At 40.3% G+C, this 24,736-nt stretch overlaps 3 protein-coding genes across 5 annotated transcripts; 1 reads left to right on the top strand and 2 right to left on the bottom strand.

Annotated features, from left to right (window-relative positions):
* Window positions 1-72: 72 nt before the first annotated feature.
* fbxl14a (F-box and leucine-rich repeat protein 14a) lies at window positions 73-2,562 on the bottom strand. The gene has a single exon (XM_017689734.2). It carries the CDS (start codon window positions 1,787-1,789, stop codon window positions 587-589), a length of 1,203 nt encoding a protein of 400 aa, XP_017545223.1. The 5' UTR covers window positions 1,790-2,562; the 3' UTR covers window positions 73-586.
* A 494-nt stretch (window positions 2,563-3,056) lies between these two features.
* On the bottom strand, window positions 3,057-17,707 carry prr5a (proline rich 5a (renal)). The gene is made up of 10 exons (XM_017690319.2): window positions 17,031-17,707; window positions 14,824-15,005; window positions 11,507-11,617; window positions 10,306-10,386; window positions 9,430-9,478; window positions 9,284-9,341; window positions 9,038-9,129; window positions 6,804-6,944; window positions 5,981-6,119; window positions 3,057-5,450 (listed from the first exon to the last, which is right to left on the bottom strand). The coding sequence occupies exons 2-10, from the start codon at window positions 14,949-14,951 to the stop codon at window positions 4,915-4,917; spliced, it is 1,335 nt and encodes a 444-aa protein (XP_017545808.1). The 5' UTR covers window positions 14,952-15,005; window positions 17,031-17,707; the 3' UTR covers window positions 3,057-4,914.
* A 2,190-nt stretch (window positions 17,708-19,897) lies between these two features.
* rad52 (RAD52 homolog, DNA repair protein) lies at window positions 19,898-24,117 on the top strand. 3 transcript variants are annotated; one of them, XM_017690329.2, is made up of 11 exons: window positions 19,898-20,346; window positions 20,879-20,980; window positions 21,083-21,176; window positions 21,298-21,365; window positions 21,451-21,569; window positions 21,687-21,762; window positions 21,932-22,215; window positions 22,984-23,168; window positions 23,367-23,444; window positions 23,595-23,834; window positions 23,948-24,117. In XM_017690329.2, the coding sequence occupies exons 1-11, from the start codon at window positions 20,278-20,280 to the stop codon at window positions 24,001-24,003; spliced, it is 1,371 nt and encodes a 456-aa protein (XP_017545818.1). In that variant the 5' UTR covers window positions 19,898-20,277; the 3' UTR covers window positions 24,004-24,117. The 3 variants fall into 3 exon arrangements, with proteins under 3 accessions (XP_017545818.1, XP_017545817.1, XP_017545820.1); XM_017690328.2 differs by having other exon boundaries at window positions 23,367-23,459; XM_017690331.2 differs by lacking the exon at window positions 23,367-23,444.
* The last annotated feature ends 619 nt before the right edge of the window (window positions 24,118-24,736 follow it).

Genomic DNA, 24,736 nt, shown 5'->3' with positions numbered 1-24,736 from the left:
GCAATAAAACCCCAAAAAAGTTCTCATGAACATCTGAGAATCACTGCTAAATGCACAAGACAATAATAATAATAATAGTCAAAAACAATTTTAATCATTCAGCATAGGAAAATAAACAGACGTTATCTTACAAATGAATTGATCATATACATATTATATATATCTATATTTTTTTTTACAAAGTTAAATTGCATATGTTCATCTTACTAAGGAGGACCTATACAAACTAATAAGCCCCCCCCCCAGTCTTAATGAATACAATCTTTTTTTTTTACCTTAAGAGCAATTATGGAGATCAGAATGAGGATAATACTTTAAGGCATTGACAAAATGTTCTTGTCAGTACAGTCATGTCAGATAATTGAATATAAGCTCCTTAAGAGGGCCTAAAAACATTTGACTAACCACTTACTAATGAAAAAGCATTTAAGAAATATATACTTTAAACAATGTAAAGTTGTTCAGTGTTCTTATTGCATGCCACTCAACTAAATGTTCCTTCACATTTCTATAAAAACAAAAAAGACAAGGTGGCAGTATTGTATGAGGTAGTAGTATAAACAAAGGTGTGATGCCTGACCAGGTATCATCTAACTCTTTCACCCTCAGTCATCTGCCACAAACCCAGGTTCAATACTTTAAGGCATGGGAGCTGCGTTATGCGCTCTAGTCCCCTTTTAGTGATTTTGGTGCACCCGTACAGATCGATCCCAGTCAGCTGAGTCAAGTGATCGGCGATGAGCTCAAGTCCCTTGTCTGTAATGCGCACACACTGTCCAATGTTTAGGGTTTTAAGTTCATGCATCTGGCGAACCATTCTGTTGATTCCATCGTCACTGATGTGACACGAGCACAGGGAGAGGGACTTGAGCTGGTAAAGCCCTTGGGCAATGTAGGCCAGGCTCTGGTCGCCCACTTTGTCACAGAATGACACATCCAACCCAAACAACCTGAGAGAGCCCATGGAAAGATGCATGATACCAGTGTCACTGATATTGTCGCATGAGCGCAGATTCAGGGTCCACAGCTGCGTCATGTGCGACAGATGGATCATGCCAGCGTCCGAAATCCCACCACAGAAGCTGAGGTTCAGTACTTTCAGCTTGCTCAAACCCTTGGAGATGTGCTTGAGAGACAAGTCAGTCAGTTTCTGACAGTCCTGCAGGGTGAGATGCTCCAAGTTGAGGCAGCCCTCAGCTGCACTGCGGGTCATGCCGGCCAGGTGCCCAATGCCCACATCAGACACATGCCTGCAGCTGCGAAGGTTCAGGCTCTTCAGCCTGTGCAAGCCCCACGCAATTAGAAGCAATCCTGTGTTGGTGATGTTGCTGCAGCCACCAAGTTCCAGAAACTCCAGGTTCTTGAGATACTGTGCTATCCTGCCAAGGCTGGAGTCCGTGATCTGCTTACAAAGGCTCAGATTGAGAATCCGCAGGCAAGGTATGTCCTGCACAAACGCGTGGCCGAGGCCATTGTCTGTTAAATTGTAGCATCCACTCAAATTAAGGCTCTCGATGTTTGGCATCCCCTGAATTACATAGCTCAGGCTGCGCCTAAGACTGAGTATTTGCACTTTTTTGATTCCTCGTGTCTGAAGACTTGGGAATAACGACGGGTTGGCTCGTCGTAGGTGAAGTTTTGCTTCCACTCCCCTCCAGACAGATTTGTGGTAGGACGCGTCTCTCCAGGCTACGCAGACCTGTGCAACTCTGCCTTTGCCTTTAACGTCCAGGTAGCTAAAAATCATCGCTAAAATTTCCGGGAAAAGGTTTGAAACGTGCGTCTCCATTTCAGCTGTTCGGCTAACTCGCGGTCTGCTCCGCCTCACTAGCTAAATAAATTAGCCAACCGGCTAACTGAACTTATTTTGTGGCTTCAGAATAACGTCAGCGCACATTAAAAATACCTCTCAAAATACTCAGTCTTCGTAGGTGAGGTTTGTCGGCGCATAAAGCACGAAGAACACCCATAAAAGCGAGTTTACCGTAACTGAAAACTTGGCACTGCGTCGGATATCTGCGTTGTGTGAAGTTAGCTATGCTAGCTAGCTAACTAGCGTTGGCTAACAAACAACGTTAGGCGAAGGGCGAGAAGTCCGGGCGCTTTTCTACCACCGCGTCTCGTAGAAAGTCCAAACTGTGAAGCATTTTCAGTAAAATAACGTCGCCTTCGTACTTGCTTCAAACTCCCACGAAGAAATACGGCACCCTTTTTTACCAGAACAGAGAAGAGCTGCTTTGGGGGGAGAGAGACGGGCTGAAAACGGTCGCTACCCGGCCATTGTAACTATGAGGACTCGTTTCCGGTGGCCTTTGTCTGCTTCTGTTCAAATCTTGCTGCGAGGCTCGGATATATCACTATAGCATTTTCATCACTTAAAAAACAGGTTATAGAAAGCTTTGTGTTCGAAGGTTTGCTGCTAAAACAGAAATTCTATAATATTCGATAACCGAAGCTTAAGCTGGATTATTTTAGCAAACATTACTTCTTAGTTCCCCCCGCACATACTGAACATTGGACCAACCGACCGGTGCTGACGTCACTAGCGTAGAAAACGGCTTGTGTCTGATGAGGCTGAAACTGGCTTCCCATTCGCCAGCTTCTGGTTCGAATTTTCCCGTTCCACCTTAAACGGTGCAGCAGTTCTTCTTGTTCGAATTTTCCAGTTCCACTTTAAATGGTGCAGCTTTACTTATGTCGCCGGTTATTACGTTCTGAATTCAGGATAGAACTGCTGCACCATTTAAGGTGGAACGGAAAAATTCGAATAGGAAGACAACTTCAGCCACGTTCCTCTCCAAAGTAGGAACTAATGGGAGTTGGTAAGAGCTTCTTGCCTGACTCCGTACAGCACCGGTTTTTCTGTTTTAACAGATTTTAAATCACAGATGGTAACGATTCATTTAGATTTATTCGCGAAGGCAACGTAAATCCAGGGGACACCGAGTACTGCACTCTGGCACTTTTTACACTAATCGACACAAACCACTCTCTCGTTCAGACTCTGGCCTATCTTCAAACAGATTTAAGAAGAAATCCAGACTAAAGGCTTTTTTTCTGCAAAACACGTGATTTTAATTGTTTTATTCATTTTAATCATATGAATGTAACAAGGAGCATTTTATGAAACCAATCAACAGATTGGCAAAAAATACAAAGCTAGCTTGAAAAAGTCAGCTTCCATTTTAACCTCTCCCAACATTTCCAAAACACTGCATTAGTAAAAAAAAAAAAAACTTTCTAGGCTTTCCTATAAAACTACAGGGCCTTGTGGTAGATTTGATACATACTGCCTAAAGGCTATTCCATTTGATTATAGGAATGAAAAAAATAAATAATGTATTTACAATCACAAAACAATTCACATTTCCACTAGATGTGTGCAAATATACTGTAATTTTATTTACAGCTTCCTCTGCCTAATTTTTTTCTGTCTAATAGCTTTATCACTAAGTCAGTCTGTTGTTCAACAATGTTTAAAGAGGAATTACACCAATATTTCATAATTTCCGGATAATTCAGTCATTAAGATGTAAACATTAATTCAAGGTGGTTTAATGTGAGATGCATTAATTGGAGAGAAACTAACCGAAACAGTGTCTCAGTAATGGGAACCAGACAAGGTACTCAATTGTTTTTCCAGATTTACCACTATTTTACCATTATGAGCATTAGATATAAAAAACCTTTGTAAAGAAAATGGCTAATTTGTGTTGCAGACACTGCCATCCCTGGTTCCCGTCACTAATAAAAAAAAAATCAGTCTAAGTTTCTCTATAATGAAACATTTCACATCCAACCATGCTGAATGAGACTGTTTACATCCCGAGAACTAATTTATGCAGACTTTTGTAATCAGTGGAATTCTCCTTTAACTAGAAGATGATTTGTTTTATATTGCTCTCAGTAGGTTTGTATGTCCAATACGTAATTTTTAGCTGCACTGCCTGCAGAATAAACAGTGTTGGGTATACCAGCCCAAATATACTATTTCAATATCCAAAACTTTGAATGATCAAATATTTTGATATTCTGTACTACTCACACTCACACAGAGGTGATTTTAAAAATAGAATACATGAACAAAGTATCAAGTAGTCTCATTTAAATTCCTCTATTCATAATTTGTTTTACATAAATCTAATACTGGTTGTTTTATATCGATTAATTTAGTGAATGAAAAAGTCACATGGGGATCTGACACAATACAGCACGTTTTGCTTTTTATCTCCCTGTCCATTTTCCTTTTCCTCATTTCTAGTAGTGCAGCTAAAATAAAAGCGCTAAAAGTTAGAGTGCAACATTTTTTTGAACTCCAGCATGCTGAACTAAATCCTCTTTATATTCTCTTGGACTGAAAAGTCCAAGTTTGTTTCTAAAGATTTAGGATGTACATGGTCTTTAATTCAAGCTGTAAGCTGTTTAAAAAAAACAACTCAGACCACAAAACAATACCACTGTGCTGTACCTGATTGATGTTCACAGCCCTAAGAATGAATGAAATGAAAATTGTCAGATTCCAGAACAATCATAGATTTAACATTTTCACATTCATGTTTTAATTATACATACATGGAGAACTAAACTCTCCATGTAACAGCAGGTACCTATGAAAACAGTAAGTAGAAATATCCCAAAAATGTACATCCACTGGTAGAGTACATTTTATAAAAGCAACAGCTTTAAAAAAAAAAAAAAAAAAGAGAAAAACATCCAACACAGTCAGATTTTTTTCCAATCTGAGGCTGTCAGCAGGAGTTCCTCTCCAATTCCAGTTTGAAATAAATACACTATATATGTGTGTATTTATTTGGAAAGTCCATCAAGCAATTTTAATTCAGTTTCTGCATTCAGAACTCACTGAATAGCTAAAAGCTATCAAGCCATGATGTTCACTGCACTTTGTTAATAAAGTCAGCTAGTCTTCCGGCTGGTCCCAAAAGAGTCAGAGCGACAGTGGGAAAAGTCAATGAATATCCCGTCCTGGTCTGACTCCAGTGAATCTACACCCTGCATGACGATAGTTTCCGGGCTGGAGGAGCAGCTGGTGGGAGAGGAGACTGCCTTCTCCATGTCAGAGGTGGCCGTCGGAGGGCCAGTGTGTAACGGTCCCGCTGAGTTATGGACAAAGACGGCAGGTGAGATGAGAGCAGGCTGTCCGGTAGCTCCTCGAATGACTCCAGATAAGGTGAGGTCATGGTCCATAGACAGGCGGGGGGTGGAGCTGGTCTCTATGCCCACAGAAAGTGAAGAGTAGCCCTGCTGCTCCATGCAGGATATGACCTCACAAGCAGAGTGCCGTCGGACGCCCACACTGCCCACTGAGCTGGCCTCAGAGTCGTATTCAGCCACAGGGGTCAACATAGGGATGTTGTAACTCTTGGAGCGCACTACTGGATTAGTGGCTGGTGGGTCACTGGGCTTTGACCAGCACCACTGCAAACGCTTTTCTGTGAGAGTGAGCAATGGAACAAGGATAATACAATAAGACATTTATGATCAGAGAGAACGAAGTGGAAATCAGGGATTAGAGATGGTGCAGAGAACAAAAAGAAAGCTTAAATATAAAACGTACCATAACTTTTGCACAGTCCCTATTTTGTGTGCCATTTTCCCCATAATATGTTAAATGAATAAAATAAACAGTAATTCTCTGTAGCATTAGGTAGTTGTGTTTACTGTATAAAGCTAAAATAAAAACTAACAACATTATGTTTTATTTAATCATTAAAACTCAATTTCATAATAAATTAAGTGATTAACCGGATTTTGAAATAGAGTCTTCAGTGAATGTCATTCAAGGGTTTTTATGCTTTATTGGCCTAATTTGTTTTTGCTTTTGTGTTAAATTCCCGTGTTAAATGTTTCTAATCCCTGCGGGAAATTTTTGTATTCCCAATGCACATTCTACATAAAAAACAATAACAACCACCACATACAGATACAAAATGAAGAGCTCATTTGAAATCATCTCTCTCACCAATAACACAGGAGCAGTCAGTGGAATCGCAGTCATGTGAGCAGAGCCCCTGCGTGCCCAGGTAGGGTGACACCACCTTCTGAATGAGTGACTCCAACTTCACGTACTCCTCAGTCACTCCTCTGGACTCGTGAACACCCTGAACAGTACAAACCACAAAGCACACCATACAGACCTGGACTTACACACCCACAGGAATAAAGCACAGGCCAGTGTTCACAGAGGTCTCTACTAGGGGTTAAAATGCTTTGACTCTGGAATGACAGTAATAGCGATTTACAGTATTCTGTAAAAGCCTTAGGCATCTAAATGGTAACTTCATAATTTTGGGTATCTAGCCAATAACTGTTTTAGTAGTAAAAACACTATATATCATCAGAATGAATGCAATAAAACATAAGAAGGTTTTGAAAAAGTACAGTTGATTTTTTTGAGCTTGTCAGGGGAATGTTTGGTACCAGATTTATCTTCAATACCCCGAACAGGTTTTCATGAGCAGAGGTTTGGAAATGGTTGATATACTTCCCAATTACATGGCTTCTAAATACGGTGTTCTCATGTGCTTAAGACTGCAGTTCTGTATGTGCTCATTTTGTTATTGGCAAAAAATTCCATTGCAATCTGTAAAAGTCTCACTTTATTGTTTTGTCTTTTTCTCCAGTCACATGTGTGTATTCAGTAGATTTTAAAATAAACCTGATTCATAGCAAAATAATCAAACCTAACTGTACTGAAACTTGAGATTTCATAATACGCTAAATCTTTTTCCAAAGAATCAGAATCAAACTGAATAGAGGTCAGAGATTTAACCTCTAATGCGTACCTGTAGGACCAGAAGCATCTGGACAATAGATGGAGGGACACGAGCTCTTGGTCTGGAAAGAGCCTCTTCCAGCTTCATGTTCAGGGTGATGGTGTTTCGGAAGAGCAGCAAAGCCAACTGACGCACCGAAGGCTCCTTCCCCTGAGTCAACATACACACACACGCTGTATAACAACTACAAGCACAGTACTTTAGGAAACAGCATATTTTAGTAATTTACTTTAAAACATCAGTGAACAAGTAACCAAATGTGAAAAGTAATTAAAATACTGACTGGAAAAATATGCGTCATCACATGATGTACCATTTGTAATCCTGCCAGCTTTCAAGGGGATTTATACTTTGCAGTGCATGTCTTGTAGATTTAAGCCTTTTGGCTATGTTTTACAGGCCCAGCTCTAACAGCGTTCTCAACAAATTCCAGCGAATGTGGATTAAGTGCAGTTTCATTGTGGTATTCAGTCACATACCGACAGCCTGTGTGTACCATGCTTAAAGAAAAAGTAATTCCCATCTCGTCACAACTCGGTGCTTATTCAGTTTTCTAAGAGAAGAAGACTTAGACAGCCTGTATTTAGACATTCCCTTCTTCCCATACTCCACAGTATAGCTGGGAAACTGAGGCTAAAATGGCTCAATAATTAAATTCAGTAAAATAATAATGATGCCTCAGATGGTTCAGAAATAATGTCATAAGATCACAGTCGACAACAGAGCCATTTCATTCTGATAATTAACAAAGAACTCTCAATGAAGCCTGGTGCTCTCATGTCTCATAGCAACACAACTGGGACCTTTAGCCTGTCACAACTGAAGAATGACTACTAACCAGCAGGGGGCACTGCAGCACATGCTCAAGTGAACATTCTTTGTTCAGTGTTGGGGGTTTAATTTCTGTCAATAAACCATAAAGTGGCCACCTAGCCTTAGAAAAGAAAAAATGTAAAGTATGAGGAAACCCAGGAGGCTGAACAATATAATCTCTGTTACAGACACTCTGGCTAAAATGAAGTGTATCCATTGCTAAACCTGTTGGCAAGCCTGGTTGCCTCCTACACTGAGACTACAGCAGTCTTGAGTGACTAGAATACACCATCTGATGTAGTATCTTGGAGGTGGGAGGAATTTGAGAAGAAGAACTACAGTTGCTTTGAGGTGGATTTTTTGGGGTGGGGTTTCCTTAGCTGTGGGATGAATAAGGAAGACGCTAACTGCAGCCATATAACTGTAGTAACTGTTCAGATCATCATTACAATGGAGAGAAAGAATTATTCAATGGACAGAAATTACTTTTCAGAAGAGGAGGACAACAAGCTAAAAGCTAAAGTTAGTAAGGCAGCTGGCTAGGCAGATGTCTTACCCCAGTTTAGCTTCTTTCAGCTGTCTGCAGAGGTAAAAAAACCTCACTTTTGTTCCAAGGCTGAGGTAAGTTACACTAATGCTAGCTAGCTTGGTTGTGTTTATTAGCCTATAAATCAGTGGCTAGGCTAGCAGTCAGGACACCAGAGATTTCCATTTGATTAAGAAAAATAAAATCCCCTTAGCCAACGCAGAACGGAGCCAGACAGCAAACCTTACTGTTAGCTGAACATCACATGTTTTTCAGCCTCTACATCAGAACATTTCTTTGTCACTGTGGAGCAATTCCCAATGGTTGTATGATGCATTTCCACAATGCAAGCTGGCTACTGTAGTGGGAGAACAGATGAACGAAAACAGGAAAAACACTATAAAATTCTTTCCAACTGATGAAGCTGAGGGATATAATGCTATACTACAGAACACAGCATAACACTACGAAGGACTATTAAATACTATTAAAAGGGGAATGAACCTTTTTTAGTTAACTGGTTGCATCAGGTGTTGTAGCAGGGAAGACTAAAATATGCATGACAGTGGTTCTCCAGGACCAGTACTGAGGACCACTGCTCTAACCACTCATTAAATGTGTCACGTTCTGTTGTAACCTGACCAGCCTCAGACGTTCCAGGTAAGATTCTGTAGGTGTTTGGATGAAACAAGGCCTTCACATGATCCAGCATGCACAGGTCACACATTCTAGGTTAGGTTATGTATTGTGAAATTATCAGCAAATAGTGATATCCATGCCGGAGCCATAAAAGTGTGGACACAGCTAGTAGCATGTTGGTGATAAACAGAATAAACATACCCTAATGGAAAAACAGTGGACACAGATACAGAACAAAGTAGATAGCCTGGGATACAGCAGCTACCTGGACTGGGTGAAAGATGGCCTGTAGCATGGACAGTACATCACAAAAGAAGAAGTCCCATGTCTCTGCCAGTGAGTCGAGTAATTTCTGACCTGATAAAAGAACAGAAGGTTGTAGGTTGTAGTCTGATAACTTTACAGTCACCCTGAATCACATATTTACATTTAAATATGCAAACAATTAAATCTACTACAGTATAATCATGCAGACGGCTCTGCTCATGGAAAGTGGGACTGACGTATTTACCTTCATAGAATCTTATTTTGTCCCTCAGGATCACCATGCCTTTAGTCAGCAGCTGGTTCTGAAGAAACAAGAGAGAAAGAGACATTTTCAAATAACAATCAATCTATTGTTTCAACATAAATACAGGTTTCAACACGTTGCCTTACCTGCAGGTACTCAGTAAAAAAAGAACCCAGCTCAGTTTTCAGCAGCTGCCTGAATCAGTGAACAAAAAAAGAAATAAATTTCATATCATATAATAAATAATTTACACTAATCTTTTTTTCTGGACAGGGATTAAGAGTAGTACAGAAGTTCATAGGATTTTGAACGGACACTGATTTAATCAGCACCTAACTGTATATGCACAGAGATGAAATAATTAAGCAACAGAACACAAGAGGGAGCGCCGTGATGTTATAGCGATGACACACGACATTAAATAAATACAGTAAGAAATTAATAAAGTGGGCATTTAATATGTTTTAATGTTCGCAGGTCCTTCTGCCAAATTAAGAAACCAGCTTGTTGCTATGTCAGAGTATCGAGCTCCGCCCACTCGCTGCACAGCCGGAAATTCGTTCTCCAGCTCCAACTGACCAACTGACCGTTTGGGAATTTAATGTAGTCTCATCTTCAGTCTGACCAAATCGGCTGTCGGTCAAATGTGATCTTAAAAGTCAAATGGCTTGAGCGTCTCCTATCAAAGTCGTTGCTTAGCAACGGTGTCTTAGCGGAGTGATACAGTGTTTGTGAAAAACCTGTGATGTTATGGTGAAATATCAGCACGGCTAGAACACCTCCCAGCCAATCAGCTTGCGTGGCCGGAACTAACTGTTGTATAACAGACAACATATCAGTGTGTACCAATGTGTTGCCTGCAGCTATGCTGTTATGTGCTAGTTGTGCTTTCTAGCAGTTCTGTTGCTGACAAAAGTTCTTGGTTTAGGCTGAGCTAACACACAGCTCACAGCTGACCCCAGACTAAGGAGTTATTAAAGCAGCGTCTGGGAGGAATGACTATTTGAACTCATCTGACTCACCTTACGCCTTCATTGAGTGTATACAGCTCATTGTCTGCCAACCCCTTCTTTTGGAAAACTCCTATAACTGCATTGTGAATGCTGCAATAAACACACAGAAACAGATAAGCATCTCAAACACCTTCCTTAAAATCCTGTCGCTGTCATATGAAAATGTCTCTATTGCCTTTTCATGCTAGATGTCCTTTTATACTCAGTGAGCATTTCATGAGGAATAGACCAACAGAAATGGTTTTATTTTCCGGTCCAAATGGCCATTACGTACTAGTTACCAATTTTTCAGAAGATCTTTCGGATGAGATTACACATAATTCAGTTTCTTAAAGATAGTGGTATTCCACTAAAACTGTCCCAATCAGATAAACAGTGCTTTCATCTTTGAGAGAGACGAGAAAAATCAAGTTGCTTTAGATCTGAAAACATCCACAGGTGTTTGTCCATCCTTCCATTGTAAAGACAACTCAGCACGATGAGTCTGAAAGGATGTGTAGCTGTCAAGATGCTCTTGAGTAAAGAAAATAGATGAAAAGGAAGAAGGAAGAATATTTGCAAATCAAACAAAGTTCTCAGAAAAATTGACTTCACCGCCGCTCACTAAACGTGTCTGGGATTATTTAGATCATGAGAAGCAGAACAATATCCGTGCAAATTGTTTTGGAAAACTGAAAGCAGGTCTCCCAGAAAAAGCATGGAAGCTGTAATAAATACTGGTTTGGTATATATATTGCCCACTGGGTACTAGATAAATAAGGAGTGGTCACTGACGTTTGCACAGTACTGTGCATTAAAGTTTACCTCTTTTACGGCACACTTCTATAATCTTAGAAGAACTAAGTTTGCACTGCAGTCCATGAAGTAAATGAATATGATAAGCCTTTTGATGAGCCTGAGATTTTAAGTGGTTAAAGTGTTTTTTTTTCTCCTACATTACAGTTTCAGATATACAAGGTTTTTTTTTAATTTTTTTTTTTTATAACAGCCGCTAAACTCTCATTCTGGCCAAAAGTCCAATCTTTTACCAGATGCACTTTGAACACTTTTCTTCACAGGATCCAACACAGCGCCAAGTCTCAGTCGTGGTGATTCAGCATGAGGTTTTGTTATGATGACAATTTAATGTCATGTGAGCAAGAACATCACCAAGCTATTTATTATACACATACACTGGACGATGTTGGTAATGAAAGCAGGCAGTGTTCACCTGTTCCAAGTGGCGTTGGGTCCTGAGCCTTGCTCTTCTAGAGAAGTCTTCTCGCTCTTACCCAGCTGGCTCAGGTTCGGAGAGCTCACCAACTTCAGCCGGTACAGAGTCCTCATGATCACGAGAGAAAAAACAGAACAGCTGTTAGTCCTGAGCTGAGTGAGTGTGAGAGAGAGAGTGAGTGAGTGAGTGAGTGAGTGAAAGAGTGAGTGAAAGAGTGAGTGAGAGAGTGAGTGAGAGAGAGAGAGAGAGAGAGTGAGTGAGAGAGTGAGTGAGAGAGTGAGTGAGAGAGAGAGAGAAGTGAAAGTGGTGCTAAAGGCCGACAAGGAGACTTTTCTTAAGAAATCATTTTCCTTCCTCTTCACAAATGATTTTCTCTCCCTTACCCCCCCCCCCTCATTTACATGTTCTTTCTCTTGCTCTTTTTTTCCTCACTCCGTTTCTTCCTTCCTCTTTCTGTGTCTTTCTTTTTTCACTCTTACGCTCTCTCCCACTTGGCTTTCTTTCTCTCATTATCTCTCTTTCCCTCTGGTCGCCTTCTTTCCTTTCTCTGTTTTTCTCTTATTTAACTCACTTTCACTTATTCCTTTTCTCTCATTGTTCTTTCATTTTCTTCTCACTCTTCCATTTCCTTCTCTCACTCACTCTTCTTTCTTTACGTCTTCTCTCTCTCTCTGTGCGTGTGTGTCTCTGTGTGTGTGTCTCTCTCGAAAATACCCCCACAAAAATAAGACAAACTTATTACATATAACTGTAACACACTCTGACAACAAAGCTGTGTTCCTTTACTTTTGCCGTTAATTTTCAGTGAACTAAAAACAATTGACAGGTTTGAGCGCCAACATAAGAGCAAGGGGATTTTAGGGCTGTCTTGAGGGTTTTAGGGTTGTCACTAATATTGTATGGAATATTTGAGCTCCATTCCAACTGTCTACTGGTAACAATTTATAACCAGTTTTGGACGAGAATTACATCTGACATATAATGAAAAACATTTTTATTTCTCCATTTCAGTCCAGTTGGCCTAACTGCATGTTTTTGGACTCCCGGAGGAAACCCCTGCAGACACAGGGAGAACATGCAAACTCCACATTGCCTGACCAAGGAATCAAAGGCCCACTGTGCCACCGTGCCGCCACATCACATAAATATAGGCCCACAATGTGTTTTTTAACTCTTAATTTACACATACGGTACTGCTCCTCAAAATCCTGCTTTGTTTTCAATACATTTGACCAGGTTCCCCAACTTTGACATGCAGTTAACAGACTAATCTTCTCTGAGCGTCTTTCTCTCTCTGCTGTTCAGGCTGGGCAGAGAACTTCCCTGCAGTAGCAATTTCACAAAGAGCACGAGGCCGCTGAGGTGGCCGGGGACAGCACAGCGTGACGTAAGAGCAGGCTGGCACTGTAAGGCGAGCAGGGACTTCATTCTGTTTGATTCTGATAGAAGAATTCACGCAGCTCAGAAATCCACTTCAAATACAGCACTGCAGAGAGAGAGCGAGGGAAGAGATCCTCCTAAACACATGCCAGAACACGTCCAAACAAGCTCTTCAGGTCCTAGATGGTCGACCTGTTTGGTTTGAGGCACTGCTTATCTTCTGAATTATTTACTTTACTTATACAATTTTCATTAGTGAAAGGTACACTGCGCAGAATATGTTCCATTACACTGTGTAATATTAAAGCCTCAGATAGACTAACGTCCACGAGTTTGGAATAACTTGCTATTTTATATCAAAGAATAACTTACACAGTGTGCATTTATATAAACTGTTCACCAAAAGGTATTTCTGAATGTTTTAACTCAGACAATTATGTGAACAATAAGTTATTAAATGATAAATACAGCATTTAATGCATCCATCTGGCTCGCTAGAATGATCATTTTAAAGGAGAAGAAAAAAAAACGTTCACTTTGAATGCAAGTTAATTAAACATTTCTATTCATCATAATTTTGACAATGTAAATGACAGCATTTTTAAATTTAATTAAAAAAAAGAGACACAAAGTTTGTTCCAACATCAATGATATAGTAATAACACATACACAGTCTGTAGATGACGTTTCAACTTATTTTCACTTCGAAAAATCAACAAAATTGATGCTTTTGCATACAGATTTCTCCGTCACTTTAGAGTCTTCTACAGGTCTGTTCCTCATTCTGGACACACCTAACATTTCTTCATTTTCATCTACAGCTTCTAAGAGCCCTACTATTTATTTGAAACCTACAAAGTTGCACATTAGCATAGTAGAATCAATCTTTTTATAAATGCATCTACATTTTATTGAGAACAGTGATTACTAACTTTTGAAATGGTACCATATTCAAATACACCCCACCAAAAACTGACCTGCTTATGTTGTGACTATCCAACTGCCCACTTCCTACAAATGGAACAGTAAACTCATTTAAATAACTGTGTGACACACGCTGGACATCTGACAGCACCAGACGTGCTCTATAATATTGACAAGAGCCTGAAACGGTCAAGCAAAACTTTCCACCACGCCTATCTACGGTCATTGACCTCTGCATTTCTATTGATTCATCTGTCCTGGTTCCGGTTACAATTTCACACTGGATGGAATTTATTATGATTTTATCTACACTACATGTCCAAAAGTTTGCAGACGCCCCTTTTACTTAGTGAGTACAGCTACTTTGCTGAAAAGGCCTGAACTGCATACCGGCCATAAAATTAAATTCACCATGCCCGACGGTAAGCATTGAATAAGGTATAACCCCTCCCCATTTTTTGGCTTCCAGTATCTCTGGGATGAGCTAAAGCAGTTTGTGATCCAGAACTAAACATCCAACATCAGTACCTGACCTCACTAGTGCTCCTGTGATGAATCAGATCCTAACAGCAGCATTGAGTAAGGTTTTTCCAGAAGAGGCTGTTGGTGCAGAAAAGTGATAAGCTCCCTTTTCATACCCTTTACTTCAGAAATGTTGGACAAGCAAACATCTACAAACTGAACATGTATAACATTTCAGTCGCTATACGCCCAAATGTCAAAATGCATATTACTATATTATAACTATAACTATATTATATTCCAGAATCTCATGGATGAAATGGGAACCAACAATAAATGACTGCTAGGAATTCTGAATAATTGAGAACGATTTTTGATGATCTTTCCACGTCATATGATCTTTTAAGTGCAGAAATCCTTTAAAAGTTTACAAACCAGGAAATCCAGGAAAAATTCAAGATGTGGCACAATTTTCAAACAGTGTTTGCATAACATCATAAATCAAAATAAAAGAAGAAAAAATATGAAATAAAAGAAAAGAATCTCACCTCCTGATGGGGTGACTGCTCCCATCCATGTGTAGGCAGTGCGGCAGGGACGCCAGGGCAGAGAAACTGAAAGAGGTTGATTTGGGGGTGGGTGGTCTAGTGTGTGTCCCACTTAAGTCTTCCAGCATCTTTATTTAAGAAGAGAATGACTCCCACTTTTACTCAGAATGTCTCTGAAGCTCCTGAGAGGAGAGAATAAACAAGTGAAAGATTCTGATGAAAATCTGTTTCACAGTGGGCTACATAAAAAGCAGAGAGCACAGATAAACAGCTTCTCTTCATTAGTATGTTGAGCAGATCAAAGTGAATGACGATTTCAGCACAGTCGGAATGCAGTCGGAATATTTACTGTATTCGTAACCCTACGCAAACAAACGTTTGTTTGTGATGCTAATCTAGATAGATGTACTTCCAATGTCTACATTTTATAAAATCACTGCTGTCCAAAGAAAACAGGCATCTCCAAAAATGATAACTTTACAGAAAAGGGTAAAAAAAAAAAAAACCCAAAAACATCGGATCTCAATGTTTTTTCTTAAAAAGTGTTCTTGAGAAAGTTCCCAAGAAAAGTCCAAGTCGGATTCATGATGTGATCTTAAACCACAGAACTGTCCGTACTCTGGTGCTCTGGGGCGTGTGTAGATTCTGTTCTTACCCAAGAACAAATCCCAAATAAGAAAATGCTGGTGAATGTCCGAATATTTGTAAAAAAAAATGGGAACGTGGATTTTAAGAAGAAATTTCTCCTTCAGAACGGCTGGTGAATGAGGCTCATCCTTTTCTTTCAATATAAGTTAATGTAAAGAGATTTTATTCCAGCATTACCATTCCATTCATCATTGAATTGTCCGACAATGCAAAGAATCGCTGCCAAACTCAAACGATGCACGGAGACACAATTTTCCTCAGACAAAATGTTTAGGTATGAGCGTCGGCAGACATCCACATCAAAAATATAGGACATCAGCACAATTCCCACATCAATGCAGCCCCACAATACAGTATGGAAAAATAAATTAAACTGCCTCATGAAAAGCTCTCTTTTTTATGGAAACAACTGTTAATGATCAATACTGGGCAGTTAAGAGAATCCTACATATTACTGGGACGTTATTAGGACGTGCTACTTTGCCTTCTTTTGTTTGGATATTTTCCTGAGCCAAACCAGTCTAGGTAGTATCTGATTAGATCTCTGTAGAGTGAACACATCACACATAAAAACATCGAAAATATCCAACATATTGAATTGAAATCGAACCTGAAAACGGGAAAGGTAAAGCACAATTCCTTCCACTGAAAGGGCGTGTTAAGGTGTGCTGTAGGTGGACTTCCCCCCCATGAAATCCCATAGAACGTGCGCCGCCTACTGGCAGTCTCCGTTCATTCATAGTTCAACAAAAGGGTACAAACAAAAGACTCTTGCATCAGGCATCTCGCTTCCTCGCCCCCACACACGACTTGCTCTTAAAACAGGGGAAATAACAACCATCACTTATGAAAAAACAGCTTTAGGACGCATGCTGTGTGGCCGCACTTTATCTGTTTACATTTCTGTTTCCACAAAAACAGATGCGGCCAGCTTCCCTTTGTTCCTCCTCAGCGTGTCAGGACGCCTCACGTTATATTTATATCCGGGGAACGCGAGCGTGGCTGTTTTTTACACGAGCTGAACGTGGCCAGGTACGGAGTCGGACACGAAGCTCCTACGAACTCCCACTAGTTCCTACTTTGGAGAGGAATGTGGCTGAAGTTGGCTTCCTCTCCGAATTTTTCCGTTCCACCTTAAATGGTGCAGCAGTTCCATCCTGAATTCAGAACGTACCGGCGGCAGAACGGGGCTGCTGCACCATTTAAGGTGGAGCGGAGAATTGGAATTGAGACGCTAACTTCAGCTTGGCTGGAGAGGAAGGATATGACTTCAGCTGGACTCTAATTGTTCTCCGGTCGTCTTGTTTTTGCTCTAATCTCTAACCCAGACCTAAACGAACAAAACCAGGCCCGTCCACAGTCTACATCACCTCATCCTTTTCTTTGTAAGCCGTCTCCATTGTAAGTTATTCACAGGAGAATTCACCTGGTACTCCGTGTGCTTCAGCGGCGAGCACGGAAACAGAAACAGCCCCGTTCCAAATGAACAGAAAGGCTAGGATTTCAGCATCAGACAGGGAGTAGAGACAGGAATTCACAACACAGCGCCTCAAACTCACCATCATGTGCTCCATGTGTAACTCCATGTCAGCAGTCATGGACGCCCTGGTTGGTTCAACTTTGGGAAAGAAACAAACAAAAAAAAGGAGAGACATACAGACGAGGTGAGGAGAGATGCTCCTCGCTGCTGCTTCTTCACTACGCCCTCCTGTTTCTCAGCACTAATCCGTGAGCACCAGTGCAGGCTGCTGCGGGGTTTGGCCGTCCATCATTCCTCTGCTTTAGCTCCTGCTCGCCCCTCCTGCTTTTTTTTAAGCTGGCAGACTCGCAGACTGGCCATACAGACAGACACTAGACTGGTGGCGCTGCTCGGACCTCCAGAGCTGAAGCAACACGATGTAACAGACGATGCAGGGACAATAATATGCACCGCTGTATGTCCACAAGTTTGTAGACACCTGCTCGTTCAACGTTTCTTCGTTGTTAAAGGGGAATATCACCGCTTTTCCAAAATTTGCGTATTTCAGTCTTTAAAGAGGCCCTCTGAAATAAAGTGAAAACTGCTACCGCTGCTGCACATGTTGTAAATATGCCTACTGGCCTCCTGCAGTGGCGCCACAATAGTCTCCAAAGTGCGATTTCCCATTTCAAAGGCAAGGAAACCGCACCTACTCATGACAAGATGGGAGGACCCTATAAAACTGTTCTGGGGTGGATACATAAGGAGGGACTGTTTTGAATATTTTATATATGTATGTATGTATGTATGTATGTATGTATCTATCTATCTATCTAAATCTATAAATAGTAAATATGCCTGCTAAACACTCTGTCTGCCTTTCTCTCTCTCTCTCTCATATATATATATATATATATATATATATATATATATATATATATATATATATATATATGTGTGTGTGTGTGTGTGTGTGTGTGTGTGTGTGTGTGTGTGTGTGTGTGTGTGTGTGTGTGTGTGTGTGTGCCTGTACATTTTCTTGTTGCTAATACAGAAGAAAAGCAGGTAGCTACTGTTACTTCTGCGAAGCTGAATATCGCATTTGTGTTTATCAGCTTCTGCACCAGTGGAGTGGGATTCCCAGTTGTTTGTCGTTCAAGGAAAACTTGACTGAGAATTGTTCACAACGTGGTTATTGGGAACCAGGTGTCTGAAGCATTTAATGCCTCTAAAAGCTCCCTCACAGAAAGCTGTTAAAAATAGTTTTACAGTAGCTTCACAACAAGCTGTAGGGCCTAATATCCACCCATGGCAGAGAGGTAATGCTACACGGGTGTTATTTACCATTTACCATTGTTTTATTATCAATTTACCATTATTTTATTATCATTAACATTGGACTTGAAAATTCAGAAGATGTGTTGGTAGCTATGGATAGTGAATAAATGGTTATATCTGTGTAAATTTCTCTACAATGAGCAATTTCACCTCAGGACATTCTGAATGATTTTATTTACATCTCAGCCACTGAATTATGCAGACATGTTTAAAAAATGCCTTAAATAAACAAACAAACAAAAAAAACATGGTAACAGCCTCTACACCTCAGTGCTGGGGGGCTTTATACTCCATGGCTTTATGATCCATGGCTCAGTGCTATGGGGTTTTATACTCTTGGCATCGGGGACAGTGACCTTAAGCTCATGTATGTCTGGTTCTATTGCTCAATGCTTTTCTAAGGATATTATGCAAGCTGTGTGTGCATAATTGAACACCTGTGCCAACAATAGGTGAACATTAAAGTCATTCAGTTGAAGGAGGAGGAGTGTCTGGATATTTTTGGACACATAGTGTTTGAATGTCGGTTGTCAGACCATTCCCAAATGGAAATGCTGTCACACTATGTCTCAGACTAAGTGGTGTGTAACTCAAATGAGCACTGAGAATGAGTCTTTAATACACACTCGCTGACAAACAGCATCTTCATTTAAATAATCCATCAGGAATAAGGACTGGATTAAAAGGAGGGATTGCGACATGATTCCTATATAAAACGTGTGTTTAAAATAATATGTTTGGACACTCATTTAGGTTTAGGCCAGGGTGCTACACAAGCATTATATATTAGTATAAGACAGCACTGCAAAAATAGTACTGGAGGTAAAAATATAACAATATTATAAGACATATTATACAGCCAACATATTATAATTTCTTACTGTATTACTAGAGTAGAAAAAGGGATTTGGAACAAGAAAAGCTCCTTTTATTGAAAAGGTCTTTCTTTATGGGCTAAATCTGACTGCATAAAACATGTCCAAATGAAAAGTGCAACACATAAATGTTTCTGTATGCGCTGCAGAAAATCACTGTTGCATGAGGACAAAAGAGACAAGCATTTAGACGTGACCTGGATTGACTGCATTTCCCTTCGCCACTAAGAGTGTAACAAAATCAGGACACAACATTTCTGACCTAAATGTTGAAATTCTCAGTAGGAGGTCCATTCATGTCCAGTCCAGTTTCCATCCCATCTGCTAGGGAGCCTGGCATTAACAGGGGTAATCCTTGCTTTCAGCGCCATTCCTGTCTGTCCACTTTTTTGTCTGAAATGTGAAAAATAATTTCCCATTATTTTATGTACTGAATGTTTCAAGTTTTTCCTGTTTGTACAAAATCTTTATGAACAGAAAAACAATGATGGCCAATAATATAATATAATATAATATAATATAATATAATATAATATAATATAATATAATATAATATAATAAATATAACATAATATAATATAATATAATATAATAGATGCCATATAATATAACATAATATAATATTTCATTTTAAAATATAAAAGTATATAATATGAAGAAAATAAAAAAACTGTACGTACGCCGTCAAAATCTGCATATGACGTATGACGCACGGCTAGACGGCACGTGACGCACACACGCTTGATTTGCTTACTGGACGCGGGAAGTTGAAACGTTCACGCGCAGATTATTTAATACTTTTAAACGCTGCAGACCCTTTTAAACCTAATCATTTACGTGCATATAGCGAGGTATAAAGTCGTCGGACGCCTCGGCTGTTGAGAAGAGCTGGAGCTGAATAAACTGAACTTGTAAACCTGCAGGAATTCTGCCGACTTGTGTGTCGGGATGACTGAAGTTCTGCGGAAGCCAATTCAGCGTAGCCAGCTAAGTTAGCCGATAGTGCGCGAAATGTGACTGTCAGGGGAGAAGCTGCTACCATCTGCTCTCTGTAGGAAACATCATCACGGAAAAGTGTCCACGATAGCCGAACGGGCTGAGCTGTTAAAGTTAAAAAAATCTAACAGCTGCACAATGGAGCATTGCAGCGAGAGACAAGAGGACGGAAAGCAGCACCAGGCGTCCAACGTGTGCTTTGGACAGGTATGGATTCAAACACTGCACCAAAAACCCACCTCACGGCGTAATCTACAAGCGATGGTCTGTTCAGGCTGTTAGGATTGGCCTAATTTGCTCAAAAAGGCTAAGTCTCATAGTGTTTCTATGGTAGTCCTATAGTTCACCTCCACAGCATTCCTGGTTTTTCTGCTCTACACTCCTGATTCAGCCAGTGAAGGACTTGGTCATTAGCTAGTGATATTAGTGGTTTAGGTGCTGGAAAACCGCAGGTGGACAACAGGACTGGAGGTGAGAAACACTGATTTAGATAGCTAGTGTAATTACAGGATGGTCTGGGCAAGGTCCTGTATGGCATATGATGTTAAACAGACAACAGTAGATCACGTGGAAATACTTGTCTCATACAAAAACAATTTACTTTTGTGTCTATACAGTAACAAGTCGCTGTAGTCCATCCAGTTCACACTGCATAGCTTTTTTCAAATCCAGATCTTTGATCAATTTTATTTGGCCTGTCCTGTCTGTAACTTAAGTCCTGATGATGGTGATTTTTCAGTACCAGTACACTGCAGAGGAGTACCAGGCGATTCAGACGGCTCTTCGGCAGAGACTTGGACCAGAGTACATTAGCACTAGACAGGCTGGAGGGGGGCAAAAGGCAAGGTGTCCACCTTCTACTGGTCTTACAATGTCATTGTTCAGTCATGCATGTTTTATCCTTGTTGAGCAATATCCTGGATATTTGTCTGTCTCTTTGTAGGTGTGCTATATTGAAGGTCACAAAGTGATCAGTTTGGCCAATGAAATGTTTGGGTACAATGGCTGGTCTCACTCAATTTCACAACAAAGTGTTGGTAAGCTGACTAGTGCTTTGTATGTATAGATAGATGTATAGATAAAATGATGTTTCAGGTCATATTTCCAGTCATAAAATGCTACTACTACTACTGAGTTTGTTATATTTATTTTTCACAGACTTCGTGGACCTGATTAATGGGAAATTTTATGTTGGGGTCAGTGCATTTGTGAAAGTTCAACTAAAGGTAAGAGTTTTTCAAACTAAATAATTGAGTTAATTGGTTGAGTCTAATATAAGCAGACACAATTTGGAGCATGTCTTTCTCATAGGACGGCTCATACCACGAAGATGTGGGTTATGGGGTAAGCGAGGGCTTGAAGTCTAAGGCCCTGTCACTGGAGAAGGCAAGAAAAGAGGCTGTGACTGATGGACTGAAAAGAGCACTGAAGTAATTATTATGTCTGAAGCATGCAGTTTATTGTTTAGAGACAGTGCTTACAAAAAAGCTACATTTAATAAGGTGCATGTGTGTAAAATGTGTTTGCATTTTATCTTCTCCATGAAGGTGCTTTGGAAATGCTCTTGGAAACTGCATCCTCAACAAAGAATATCTCATAGCCATCAACAAGATTCCTAAGCAGGTCAGACACTAAATGTTTTTGACCATTTTTATTCTATGTCAATTCATGTTTTTCCTTATGATGACATGTCTTTATATTATGAAGCTATTCTTTCACTGTCCTTTACCAGTGATTGCCACATGTGGTTACAGAGGAGATGTAGTTACTCATCAATTTGTTCCTGTTGCAGCCCCCCACGCCTTTAGACCCAGACAAGACGAAGCGTTGTGATGTTGAGCCATCTGTAGAGAAGGCCAGGTATGACAGCCTGGCCCACGTTAACAGCAGGGGTTTCAATAATCCAGTTGAACCAGCACCACAAAATGCACCCTCAGTACAGACTGTGGTCCAACCTGAGCAAGCAGGGCAGCAGAAAACCATGGAGTCCAGGACCACACTGACGAACATAACAGCACATTTTGGCAACACATCAGCTCAGCAGGACTGTGAAAACAGATCCAGCAGCATGTCCAGGTAACTTCAGATAGTTCAGGTTCCAGGGCATCTGATGGAAATTAAATTGAGTACTTTTTAATGGATTTCAAATGACATTTAATTCTACCAACTTCCAAAAATTTTTGCATAATTGTCATTGAGATGTAAACAATCATTCAGAGTGGTTTCATGTGAAAAGGTTCATTGTAGAGAAACATATGAAACAGGGGTTGTGAGACCTACAACATGCTTTATTTTATTTACTATCTTCATTTACTAATTTATTTCATTACTATAATAGATGATTAACATACACATCTTATTTTTTCCCTAAAGAAATGTTTTGTTTGGGGACTATTTTGTCTTAAAACACCCTGCATGTACCTCTGCCATTAACTCATCTAAAAACATAATTTGGCCGAAACCTTTAAAACTAGTCTCCGGCACTTCATGAAACACGTTTCTCGTAACAAATTTAAAAGCTCCCCTCACAGAAAAGGAGCTGCACTCATTAAACATCTAGTTCCTGTCACCACCACTGTGAACAGTTCTGACTCAGTCTGTAAAAGTCTTTGTTTACATCTTAATGATTTAAATGATACAGTAATAAAAACTGAGTCACATTTGCATGAACTAGCACATGAAGTGACCAGGGGAGGAAATAGCTTCTTAACATTAAACTACAGGTGTGTACTCGCCATCTAATACTTCAATTTAAAATTCACTGGAACCACCATAGTTATGCAGCTGCACTCCTATGTTCTTAAAAAAAGTCTGCTGACTTGCTTTCTTTGTTGTGGTGGTTAGGTCAGCAGCTGACATGGCCGACATGTCCTCCTGTAACCCCATGTTGGACTCAAAGCAGCAGAGGAAGCTGAGGCAGCAGCAGCTGCAGCAGAAGTTCAGGCAGGAGATGGAGGCCAAGAAAAATCAGCAGGGCCAGCCAGAGCTGAAAAAAGAACACACTGAGCCCGAGATTCATCCTAAACCAGGTACAACTGAAAGATGAACCATACTGTTAACTGAGCAGATAAAATAGTATTTAATTATTGAATTGAAATTGTGCTAGACCAGGGACTACAAATGCCATTACTTTGATAATTTGGGTTAATAGACTCTTTTTAAAGGAATAAAAGGGTGTTAGTCCTCACCCACTACAGCATTTTCCATGGCAAGTCTGTCTTCTCCAGGCCAGGCTGCAGGTCCCATTAACCACAGTACACCTAATGGACATACAGTGATAACCAAGAAGGAGGAATATCTGGCTGGTAAGAGCCGCACATGTAGGTGAAAAGTTCAGCTTCACAGTTATCAGCACTAGTCACAAAAACAGGAAGCAGTCTTCACGAGGACTGAGAACATTGCGGTGTCAAAGGCTACTTTGCTAATATTACTTTCCACTTAAATACCTTCCTCAGACAACCCAGAGATGTGGGACTTCACTCTGGATGGCATTGATATGCTTGATGATCCAGCAAGAGAATCGTCAGCAACTTCTCGGCCTTCCACTCCTAATGAGCACATGATGGTGACGCGCAGTAAGACTCCTCAGAGAGTGGCTTCGCTGAGGCCTCCAGTCCAGTCTCAGGTCCCAGTGGTCCATCAGGGTGAAGTAAGGCACACAAAATACCACCCACCAGCACCAGTTAGAGGGGCAGGTAAGGACACTCTGTATGGCAGCACGTTAGTGATGAATGTCATGTTCAATGAAAGTCATTATTTATAGCATGCTTTAGAGTAAATTATCTTGCCTTTCAAATTTTATTAATAGATCAGAGTCCATTCAGACAAGGACAGTACATGAAGAAAAGAAAACTGGACACGTGAAGATATTGCAGATTTTTTTTTTTTTTTTACCATTGTAGTTTTATCTTTTGTTGCTTATTGTTTTCTGTGTATTTGTACAGATTTGCAAGTGAATAAATATTCATTTTTAGTGTTGGTGGACTGTTGACGCACAGATGGATTAGTGTCTACTGCTGAAGGCATCACAAAACACCATTAACAAAATGTACAAGATGAGATATAAAATACAAGTCACATTACATTTAAGATTCATCATGAACCAAGATTTATCATGGACCAGTGAAGGATGTTTACATATCATACACAGACACACTCAAACAGCACTATATTGGGAACACCTTCTCCATTTCATTAGTTCCATCTACATATAGGAGCAATTTATAGTTTGCAAATTACAGACTGTAGTTCATCTGTGCTCTGTTAGTCCCTTTCACCCTGTTGTTCAGTGGTCAGGCCCCAAGTATTATTTGGGTGGTTTTATGGTACTGGCTTAGTGCGTGTTGCACTGGCACAACTGGATCAGACACAGCAATGGTGCTGGAATTAAACATGTCAGTGTCCCTGCTGTGCTGAGAATAGTCCACAAACCAAAAATTATCCAGTCAAGTGTCCTGTGACCACAGATGAAGGACTATAAGATCACCAACACAAACAGTGCGGCAACAGGTGAGCTATTGTCTCTGGTTTTACATCTACATAGTGGACCAACGAGGTAGGAGTGTCTAATAGTGGACAGTGAGTGTTTTAAAAACTA

The sequence above is a fragment of the Pygocentrus nattereri genome, chromosome 8 (assembly GCF_015220715.1).
Source record: "Pygocentrus nattereri isolate fPygNat1 chromosome 8, fPygNat1.pri, whole genome shotgun sequence".
NCBI classification, from domain to species: domain Eukaryota; kingdom Metazoa; phylum Chordata; class Actinopteri; order Characiformes; family Serrasalmidae; genus Pygocentrus; species Pygocentrus nattereri.
Note: the sequence above shows the minus strand (reverse complement) of the source record. Positions and strands in the feature narration are given on the sequence as shown.

Bases quoted from the DNA above. Each gene is read 5' to 3' on its own strand.
- fbxl14a (XM_017689734.2), bottom strand. From the start codon at position 1,789: ATGGAGACGCACGTTTCAAACCTTTTCCCGGAAATTTTAGCGATGATT.
- prr5a (XM_017690319.2), bottom strand. From the start codon at position 14,951: ATGCTGGAAGACTTAAGTGGGACACACACTAGACCACCCACCCCCAAA. The intron at 11,618-14,823 runs GTGAGATTCTTT...CGTGATCATGAG, and splicing joins AGCAGTCACCCCATCAGGAG to GACTCTGTACCGGCTGAAGT. The intron at 9,130-9,283 runs GTAAATACGTCA...TTCTTTTATCAG, and splicing joins CAAAATAAGATTCTATGAAG to GTCAGAAATTACTCGACTCA.
- rad52 (XM_017690328.2), top strand. From the start codon at position 20,278: ATGGAGCATTGCAGCGAGAGACAAGAGGACGGAAAGCAGCACCAGGCG. The intron at 20,981-21,082 runs GCAAGGTGTCCA...GTCTCTTTGTAG, and splicing joins AGGCTGGAGGGGGGCAAAAG to GTGTGCTATATTGAAGGTCA. The intron at 23,460-23,594 runs GTAGGTGAAAAG...TACCTTCCTCAG, and splicing joins GGCTGGTAAGAGCCGCACAT to ACAACCCAGAGATGTGGGAC.